The sequence below is a fragment of the Lethenteron reissneri genome, unplaced genomic scaffold, assembly GCF_015708825.2.
Source record: "Lethenteron reissneri isolate LAM-NWPU_2019-01 unplaced genomic scaffold, ASM1570882v1 scaffold_1517, whole genome shotgun sequence".
NCBI lineage: Eukaryota > Metazoa > Chordata > Hyperoartia > Petromyzontiformes > Petromyzontidae > Lethenteron > Lethenteron reissneri.
In genome coordinates, this window is record NW_026891242.1 from 35,894 (window position 1) to 46,464 (window position 10,571).

Sequence of the window (10,571 nt, forward strand, 5' to 3'; positions counted from 1 at the left end):
TGAGCCCACCACAGCGTTAAAACGATGATCGGCCACGGCTGAGGTGTTGGTCCTACCGTGTTTCAGATCCGCCTTGTGTTCGCGAACACGGTCTGAGAAATGTCGCTTAGTTTCCCCAATGTAACTACTGCTGCAGACACAGCTTGGTTTGTAGACGCCGGGGTATTGCGTGTCAGGGATCACATCCTTCACAGATGGGATCAGATCACGAATTGTATGTACTGTACTCTTAGTTTTTTCGGTAAAGTCACCATGTAGGTAAAAATTAAATAAAAATTGATAAAAATAAAAGAATAAAAATCACGACGTTTCGGAGGCAACACAAGCTTCCGTCTTCAGGCAGAACCGTCACAGCAAAATATCTGTATCAAGTGATACTTGATACAGATATTTTTCATCACTTGATACAGATATTTTTCATCACTTGACACAGATATTTTTCATCACTTGATACAGATATTTTTCATCACTTGATACAGATATTTTCCTGTGACGGTTTCACCTGAAGACGGCGACTTGTGTTACCTCCGAAACGTCGTGATTTTTATTGCTTTATTTTTATTAAATTTAATTTAATTTTTCACCTACATGGTGACTTTACCGATAGAACTAAGAGTATGAATCCTTGCAGTCACGAAAGCTCCAAATCTAGAATGTCTGTACTGTGTTGAATCGGACCTGGATCTTGTGTTTGTATGATTAATCACAACAAACATTGCACACAACGGAAATTAATTCCCTCCTCATCCATGTCCCAACTCTGCATTCTGACCCTAACTCCAACTGGCCAATCGTAGCCAATTGCCTCCCCCTTATCCGATTCACCACCGCTCCATCACCCCCCACCGCCCCCCTCTACCCTGCCCACCTCCCCCAGGCCTGCCGACGACCCTGGGCTTGTCGATGACGGAGACCACGTCGACCAGCGTGACGCTGACATGGGACTTGCTCGGCCCTGACCCTGTCCTCTTCTACATCATCCAGGTGAGGACATCATCCAGGTGAGGACGGCTCAGAAGTGACCTGGTCACGGATGATAGTTCAGCGAAGTGGCTTGAAATGTATAGCAGCCAAGTGCTCTTAAACGCACGCCGATTCTAAATGTGGAAGGAAAAACCGGAGAACCCGGAGAAAAATCCACGCGACCACCGTGACGGAGACACGCAAATTCCAAATATACAGCAGCAGCAGGCGTCAGGGTCGGGATCAAACCCTCCCTCATTCATAGCAGGCGAGGTAGTTAACATCCGCAGGAAAAAATTCCATTTAAAGCTTTCGTGACTGCAGGGATTCATCTTTCGGTTAAGTCACGTAGAAGGGAAGTAATACAATAATAAAAATAAAACATAATAAAATACAATTCTCACGACGTTTCGGCCACAACGCAAGCAGCCGTCCTCAGGTGAAGTACAGGTCTGTCGGAAAGTCATTCAGATGCTGTCTTCTCGACAGACCTGTTCTTCACCTGAAGACGGTTGCTTGCGTTGTGGCCGAAACGTCGTGAGAATTATTTTATTATGTTTTATTTTTATTATTTTATTACTTCCATTCTACGTGACTTTACCGAAAGAACCAAGAAGATGAATCCGCAGGAAACTCCATGGTTTCTCAGTTACGATTCCTACATTACCCAGCCAAAAAGTTACCGACTTCATCTTCTGTGCTGCGGGCGCGCGGATACAGCCGTATGCTCGAGTTGCAAAGGCAGTGTGTGTGCGCGCGTGTGTGTTAGGTATGACCTCCTGCCAGAGGGCGTTCGACACTTCATGTGGTAGCCTCAAGGTGCACTTGGCCTGACACAAGCGTCGTGGTGACGTCACCGCCACTTAGTGGCGAATGGCGGTTGTTGTTGTTAGGTATGCGGTTGTGGTGGGAAGCGGTAGTGCAGTGGTGCTTATCTTGCTGTGAAATTCGACCCCGGCGCCCGCGCATCTTACGCGGATATAAACGCGTGCGTCGAGCGAGCGATCTCCACCACCGCCCGCCCGCCCGCCCCCCAACCCCGCTGTCGCCGCAGTACAAGCTGCAATCGTCGGAGGGCCCCTTCCGGGAGACGGACGCCGTGCCCGACACGCGGCACACGCTCGCGGGCCTGGAGCCCGACTCGATGTACGAGCTGCGGGTGCTGGCAGTGAACGGGATGGGGCGCGGGCCGCCCAGCCCGCCGGCATTGGCGCGCACCGGCGAACAGGCGCCGTCGGGCCCGCCGCGCAACGTGCACGCGTACATGCTGGGCCGCACACCTATCCTGCTGATAGCATGGCGCCAGCCCAAGGTGCCCAACGGGGTGATCCGTGGCTACCGCGTCTACTGCGCCGTCGAACCCGTGCGGCCCGAGAGCACCTGGCTGGAAAGCGTCGTCGGTGGCGACGACTTTTTCGCCTTGTTGGGCGGCCTGGCGCCCAACACGCCGCACGTGCTTCGCGTGCTCGCCTTCACGTCCGCTGGCGACGGGCCCTTGTCCGACAAGATCTACGTCGAGACCACCGTCGCAGGCAAGGAGCACACGCGCGCGCACACGCGGCGTGGCGACGCTAGGGAAAGCAAGCGTCGAAGGGCCGCCGCTTCGAGAAGGAGACGCCCTCTAGAGGGGTAATGGTGGCCAGGTTGTTTGTGATGCTGCCCAGACGGCTTAGAAGAGGGAGGGGGACTTGCACTGGACCCCACTGCACACACAATATGGCGACTGACAAACTGCGGTGTATACCTTTAATACTGCTACGTATGTGTAAACACGAATGTAATCTTGTGAGATGCACGTTAATGAAAACATCCATTTTGCAAAATATCATTGCGGTATGAGGCCCAGAACAGGTTCAAACATTGGTTGGACTTGCCCATGGCTTCAGCTGTCAAACTCGAGATATGTAACCGGTGACCTGGATTTCAAGTGGAGTATGCAAATACGTGAAAATGTTTCCACTTTCCTCTGTCTGACCACATGACGAAACTGCAGTGGACACCTACATGGATTGTGCTGATGATGATAAAACTCAACATCTTGCCACGGCAGAATCCCTGTACGTCACACACGTTGTTAAATAACAGACATTTGTACGTGATGACTTTTTGTCCCACAGCTCCTGTCCAGCCGGTGAAGCTGACAGCAGAAGCGGTGTCCGAATCGAGCATTCTGTTACGCTGGACCCCTCCGCACCACGGCGCCGTCGCCAGCTACGAGCTCTACGTCCGCCACGGGGGGGACAACAACAACGACAACAACAAAAACAAGGAGGAGGAGGTGTGTGGGTCGTTCCATCGGCCACACTCACAGGGGGAGGTCCAATCGTCGAGACAAACCCCCGTTCATTAGATGCACCTTGAAGGTTGGTGCTGTCGTTGTAGAGACGCGTGGACTTTGCCATCGTACACACACTCACACGGTGTCCTATTGCAGTGGGTACATAATGTGAGGAGAACTTCTTCTTGTTGCGAGGCAACACGATATTGATTCACAATCTGGGTGCAGGTCCCTGACACGAAGGGGTAACGGCCCCTTCCACCCGACACCCACGGAGGTGAACGGCCTCCGGGCTACACGTACGAGTCCTGACCTCTGGTCCGCTCAGACCCCCGGGCCCTGAGAAGGACGTCGTGAGAGGGGATGCCCCCAGGGTCTCACCACCGACCACACTCCACTCAGACCCCCCGGTCCTGAGAAGGACGTGAGAGGGGGGTCCCCCAGGGTCTCACCACCGACCACACTCCACTCAGACCCCCCGGTCCTGAGAAGGACGTCGTGAGAGGGGATGCCCCCAGGGTCTCACCACCGACCACACTCCACTCAGACCCCCCGGTCCTGAGAAGGACGTGAGAGGGGGGTCCCCCAGGGTCTCACCACCGACCACACTCCACTCAGACCCCCCGGTCCTGAGAAGGACGTGAGAGGGGGGTCCCCCAGGGTCTCACCACCGACCACACTCCACTCAGACCCCCCGGCCCTGAGAAGGGCAGTAGAGCCTGGAGTCCAGGCTCCTAGTCCAGTCCCTTCTTAGCACCGGTGTGACGACTGAGCCGGACCCTTGAGAGGTCCGGCTTGTGTACTGCTCCGTGGCTTGCTCCGCCCTAGACACGCCCTCCCTCCCAGAACTTCCTGGAAGGTGACATCACCCCCCTGCTTCGTGGCTTGCTCCGCCCTAGCCGCGCCCTCCCTTCCAGAACTTCCTGGAAGGTGACATCATCCCCCGGTCCCCCCTCCCGGGGTCCCCATCCCAGGGATTGTCGTCGACTCCCTGGCGTGGTGGCGCTTCTGCCCCATGTTGACGAGAAGGGGCAGCTACCCGCTAACAGAATGGGGAGTGCCGATTTACACATTGTCCTGCGGAGGGAGCTGCTAGGAACGTTGGGTTGCTCGGTCAATGGCCTGCAGGGTGAACGGCGGCGTGGTGTATTCCGCAAATATGGCCGACTGTGAGGGCGGGCACAAGCCGGCGTGAGTAGGTTAAACGTTGAGTTTTATAAGGGCACCACGGGGTGACCAGCCCCTCCCCACCCAGCCCCACCCTCCCACCCCCCACCCAGCCCCTCCCCACCCAGCCCCACCCCTTGTGGACGAGTCTTGCGATTCGGTGAAACTCTGATGGGGAGGGCTCTGTTATTATCAATTATTTTTACACGGAAGACCACACACTCAAAAGTGCAATTAAGTGAAGACAATAGTGACGACGGCGACGATGATGACAACAACAATGATGATGGTGACGACGACGCCAATGACAATAACGACGACGATTATGATAATGGCAGTGGTGATGATTAAAAGATGTTTGTATGTGAACCCTGTTCGCTAATCAGACAACCGCTCGTGATGCGGACATTGACGACGACGACGCCGCTGACGATTGACGACAGTGACCGTTGCAACCTCCGCCTTGCCGTTGCTCGCTCGCCAGGAGGTGGTGACACTGGAGCCTTCCGCCGTGACGTTCCTGCTCGAGCGCCTGCAGCCCGACACCGTCTACCGCTTCCAGCTGTCGGCGCGCTCCCGCGCCGGGCTGGGACCCGCCACCTTCACGGTCACGGAGCGCACCAAGCAGTCAGGTACGCGCCGCGTACCCCCCACGCCTACGGAGGTTTTAATGTTTTTTTTTTCACATCATTGGAATTGTAAAGCTCCCGCTTTGCAGCACGAGTCATTGACTAACTTGCGTTTTTCACCCCCTGGGTTATTCACATCCATGTCGCAGCGGTTTCTGATGTTTCTCCCCATTACCCCCTCGCCCCCGTCACCTCCACCACAATCCCAACCCGACCCGCAGCCCCCTCGGCACCCCCACAAAACACGTCGTGCGTGTCCCTGAGCCCCGGCAGCGTGCTGGTCAGCTGGGAGCCGCCGCCCGCACACGGCCGGCACGGCACCATCACGGGCTACACGGTCGCCTACAGGGAGCTGCCGCCCGGCCAAGGCACGGCGCACGCACCCGACGCAGACGGCTCGGGCAGGGGGGATGACGGGAAGGACGGGGAGGCCGGGGAGGACGGCTCGGAAGGGCAGCCGAGCTGGGTGGGTGGCTGGCGCCAGACGCCGCTGCAGCCCGCAGAGCGGCGGAGCGTGACGCTGCGCGGGCTGAGCGAGCGGGCCCCGTACGAGGTGACGGTGCGGGCACACACGGCGGTCAGCCCGGGGCCCCCGTCGCTGCCCGTCCAGGCTCGCGCACTCAAGGACGGTGCGTAGCCGTGGCGGCCAGGGACGACGCTCTGACGTGGCTCTTGAGAGTTTTCCCTGCTGGTGCCGGTGACTCGGCAGCTAACGCTTGTGTCTGGCCCGAGTGCTTCTCCGTCGGCTTTCTGCGCTGCTCTCTCGCGCTCCCCGCGCCGCCGCCGCCGCTCCCGTTCCGTCTTGTGACCTCGACCGTTCAAAAAATTAACCTGTAAAAACAACGTTTGTCACTATAAATCTTTTATATGCGTGTCTCTCTCTGTCTGTGTCTCTCGCTGTCTGTATCTGTCTCACTGTGTCTCTCTGTTTCCCCGTGTCTCTGTCTCCCCATTTCTACCCGTGTCTCCCCGCGTCTCCTCGTATCTCCCCGTGCCTCCCCAATATTGTAGCCGCCACCACCACCGCCACCACCACCACCTCCCGACCCTCGTCCGCGGTGTCTACGGGAGACGAGGCGACGCTCCCCGCCGGTGGCGGCAGCGCCTCCATCAGCTTCATGGCGGCCATAGCGGTGCTGGCGATCCTCCCCTTCGTGGTGTGCACCGCGTGGGGCACACGGAGCGCCGGCAAACGTGGCGGTGAGTGTTGCGGTGGCGTTGCGGTGGCTATGAGATGTTGATGGTGAGCGTGGCGGTGGCGTTGCGAGGATGTTGACTCCCTCGCTTGGTACTTGGGAGGTCGTGGCTTGGATCCAGACACTGACGACGTCTGCTGCTGCTGCTGCTGTATATTTGGAGTCTGCGAGTCTCTCTCATGATCATCATCATCATCACGGTGGCTAGGAGATGTTAACTACCTCACCTGGTACACAGGAGGTCATGGGTTACATCCCCGCCCCTGACACCTGCTGCTGTATATTTGGAGTTTGCGTGTCTCTCATCATCATCATCATCACGGTGGCTGAGAAGGTGACTACCTTGCCTAGTATGCAGGAGGTCGTGGGTTCGATCCCGACCCTGACACTTCCTGCTGCGTGTCTCTGCGCGTTCAGAGTCATTTGGCTGATGATATTCATTTGCCGCCCGACGACGATGATGATGATGACGACGATGAGCCACCGAGTTGAGCCGACACTTGTGATAGCCGCTGTAGCTTCTACTCAAGTTACGTAGTTGCACAGCGGGGGGCTTACCCGGTAAGATACAACAAATGTTGTGTTTGTATCTATGTACTGATTTTAATAGATTTGTTAACCATTGCTATACTTTGCACGTGCCGACGGCGTGCATGTGTTTGGTTTGCGTGTCGCGTGTCGTGTTGTTGTCACGTTCTGCTTGATTTTCTCGTTCCCCAGTAGATGAGCGAGGAGGAAACGCCCCGAACCTGCTCCCCGAGAAGGATACCGTCTCCGACTGCAGGTAGCCACTAACGCTAACAACACCAACAACAACAACAACAACCGCCATTCGCCACTAAGTGGCGGTGACGTCACCATGCTTGTGCCAGGCCAAGTGCACCTTGAGGCCACGTGAAGTGTCGAACGCCTGCTGGCAGGAGGTCACGGAGCAGACCCAGGTGCCACGGGTCGACTGACCGAGATGACTGGCTAATGCACCACCTGTGCCCCCTACTGTGCCAACTTGCTGTGCTTTAGCCACCCGGCGCTCCGCTCGTTGTTGTGAGCGTCGCTCCTCCGCCCTCCGTTGTTGTTGGAGGGCGACTGCCTCCAACTGCCCAGTAGCGTCCTTCACGAGCCTCCTCCACTGAGGCCGATCTTGACACCGCTGGTACCAGTCATCGGCAAGTCCACTCAGCTCCACGTCCTCCTGTACCACATCACTCCATCTCTTCTCTAGCCCGTGCCGCGCCCGTCTAGCCCCCTCGATCCGGCCGAACAAAAGCTGTTTAGGCATGCGGTGGCTGGGCATGCGGGCTACATGACCCAGCCAACGCAGCCTTGCCTGCCGGAGGAGCTCACTGATGGGACTTTGCCCAGATCTTTCAAGGATTTGTGAGCTCCTCACACAATCCAGCCTGGTTAAACCCAGGATGGATCGTAGGCAGGCCAGCCTAAATGTTTCCAACCGGCGAAGATGCTCCACTAGGGGGGTCCACAACACCAACACCACCACTACCACCACCACTAACACCACTGCCACCACCACCACCGCGGTGGAGCAGAAACAATCGTAATTTTAGGAGCTCGCCCCCCCCCCGATGGACACCGCCGGATGAAAGCTGCCCCCCGTGGCGTGGCGGCGACGCCATCCGCCTGGCTCCTGCACGATCACTCGGCGCTGGTGGCTATGAGATGTTGACCACCTCGCCTGGCACGCAGGAGGTCGTGGCTTCGATCCCAACCCCTGACGACGCCTGCCTCTGGATATTTGGAGTTTGCCGCGTCCGTTTCCCCGTGGTCGCGTGACATCTTAAACCACCGTCACGCGAACCTCCCAATTAGAAACGGTTTGTCTACGGACGGTGCGGAATAACGAGTTCAACGTGCACACGCGCTCGCGCGCTAGGCACGCACGCGCTCGCGCGCTAGGTACATACGCGCTCGTGTGCTAGGTACGTACGTATCGTCTTCACCTACTTTCTCCGCTCCCTCCAGCGGCTACGTGAGCAATGTGCTGGCCGGGGTTCGCCACGATGACGGCGGCGACGATGGCGACGATGTCACCGTGGGGATGATGGAGCTGCTGCACGTGGAGGAGGTGGTGGAGGTGGTGGAAGGGGAGGAGATTGCCTTCATCGGTGCTACAGACACGGAGCCCCCAGCAGCCGAGTGAGGCTGTGTGCAGCACAGGCAATGTGTGTGTTTGTGTGCGCAGCGCGTGCTAGGCTGCCACTCTAGTAGTAGTGGTGTAATAAAAGACTCCCGTCAGGCACTGCTGGTCTCCGTTGGTCTTTGATTCAGGTTCTGTCTCCGCACCACCCCGCTGGTCTCCTTCGCGGAGCAGCGTCGTCTCTAGCGCGCCCCGCACGCTCCCTCCAGTGCGCCCCGCACACAGAGACACGGAGACACACGGAGAGAGACACAGACAGAGACACAGAGAGAGACACGGAGAGACACAGAGAGACACATTGAGATAGACATAGACAGAGACACGGAGAGAGACACAGAGAGACACGGAGAGAGACACAGAGACACGGAGAGACAGTGAGAGAGGCACAGAGAGACACGGAGAGACACAGTGCGAGACACAGACACAGAGAGACACAGTGAGAGAGACACAGACAGACACAGAGAGACAGAGAGACGCGGAGAGACATAGTGAGAGAGACAGTGAGAGAGACACAGAGAGAGACGCAGAGACAGAGCGACACGGAGAGAGACACGGAGAGACACAGAGACACAGTGAGAGAGACACGGAGAGACGCAGTGGGAGAGACACAGTGAGAGAGACACGGAGAGACACAGTGAGAGAGACACGGAGAGACACAGTGAGAGAGACACGGAGAGACACAGTGAGAGAGACAGAGACACCGAGAGAGACACGCAGAGAGACACAGAGACACAGACAGAGCCAGAGAGACAGTGAGAGACACAGAGAGACACGGAGAGACAGTGAGAGAGACAGTGAGAGAGACAGAGAGAGACACAGAGAGACAGAGACACAGAGAGACACAGTGAGAGAGACACGGAGAGACGGAGTGAGAGAGATACGGAGAGACACAGAGAGAGACACAGAGAGAGACACAGTGAGAGACACAGTGAGAGAGACAGACTTTTTATAACAATTTTATTCCTCCGGCGTCAATTGCGCTGGAGCATTTTCAATGTATTTGGTACACCGGCCTTTATGGCCACACAACGCACGCGCCTTTATGGCAGCAAAGCAACAACCCGGCCCACGCGCTGCCACGCAACGCGCAGCGTCGGCACCACATCCACCACACGCCACTCACGCACCATCGCCACCGCCGCACAGTCAGTGTCCGATGTCTGTCTGGGCTTTGACGCCCTTTCGCCTGGCAGGGCCCCTCCTGCTCCTCCACACCCTCCTCTCCTGGTGGGGGGGGGGGGGGGTGGCAGCTTCCTCACTTTGGTCATCATCGCCTTCAACCGGTAGACCTCCTGCCGGTTGAAGCAGTATCTGTGTGGGTCCTTGACCACCGTCCGTGCCACCTTGATGAAAGCCCCCCTGTCGGGGAACCTGTCCCGCACATGAACGTTCCGTGCCCCGTACACCTGCTTCATCCATCGGAGGATGTCACTGGGTGTATACGTTCCTGGCCTACTCCCGTCCCTCCACCCTGCGCGCTTTCGGGGGTACTCCTCCTCGTCCCAATCGTCCTCAGGGTCCTCACGGTCACCCGTCTCATCGGCGCCGGCCTCCCCTGCCGCCTCCGCCGACCCTCCTGGAGCCGGGGCCTCCCCGGGCTTGAGCCCAATTCTGGGCATCTTCCTCTTCTTGAGTCTCTCAATCACTCCGTCGTCATACATCTTCGGGGTGGGCGGAGGGGTGCCCTTCACCGGCACGAAACCGCTCGGCACACCGTTGTCATCGGTGTCGGCCCACCCACCGATGGCGATGAGGGCAGCGCCACCTCTCACGTCGGCGCAGGTCTCCTCTTCCGTCTCTGCCGCCGGGGCCTCGCTGGGCACGCTCCCGCGCGCAGGCAGCCCACTGCCCCCAGGGTCCATGTTCACCTCCTCCCCCTCCCCCGGGATCGACGAAGAGGTGCTCCCCGGAGCCTCAACGCCACCCGGCACAGCCACGGCGCCGGTGGCGGTCGTCGGCTGTTCCTCTCCCTGCGTTGGAGGGGGGGAGGCCGGGCCCGGAGGTCGCGCTCCCGGCTCGGTCGTCTCCGCCAGGGGCGCGTCACCCGTGACCTCCGTGGCCTTCCCCCCCCCCCCCCCCTCCACAGGGCAGCCGGCTGGCTGGATACCGTCGCCAGCTGTTTCGGCCGTCTTCATGGGCTGGGCGCTCTCGCGCCTGCCCATCCTCCTCTTTCCGCGCCCCTC

At 58.1% G+C, this 10,571-nt stretch overlaps 1 protein-coding gene across 1 annotated transcript; it reads left to right on the forward strand.

The window, feature by feature from the left end:
• The first annotated feature begins 845 nt into the window (after window positions 1–845).
• Window positions 846–8,475, forward strand: LOC133362529 (receptor-type tyrosine-protein phosphatase delta-like). Its single transcript, XM_061581476.1, has 8 exons — window positions 846–984; window positions 2,018–2,495; window positions 3,081–3,241; window positions 4,893–5,040; window positions 5,259–5,666; window positions 6,049–6,237; window positions 6,957–7,017; window positions 8,214–8,475. Exons 1-8 carry the CDS (start codon window positions 904–906, stop codon window positions 8,389–8,391), a joined length of 1,704 nt encoding a protein of 567 aa, XP_061437460.1. The 5' UTR covers window positions 846–903; the 3' UTR covers window positions 8,392–8,475.
• The last annotated feature ends 2,096 nt before the right edge of the window (window positions 8,476–10,571 follow it).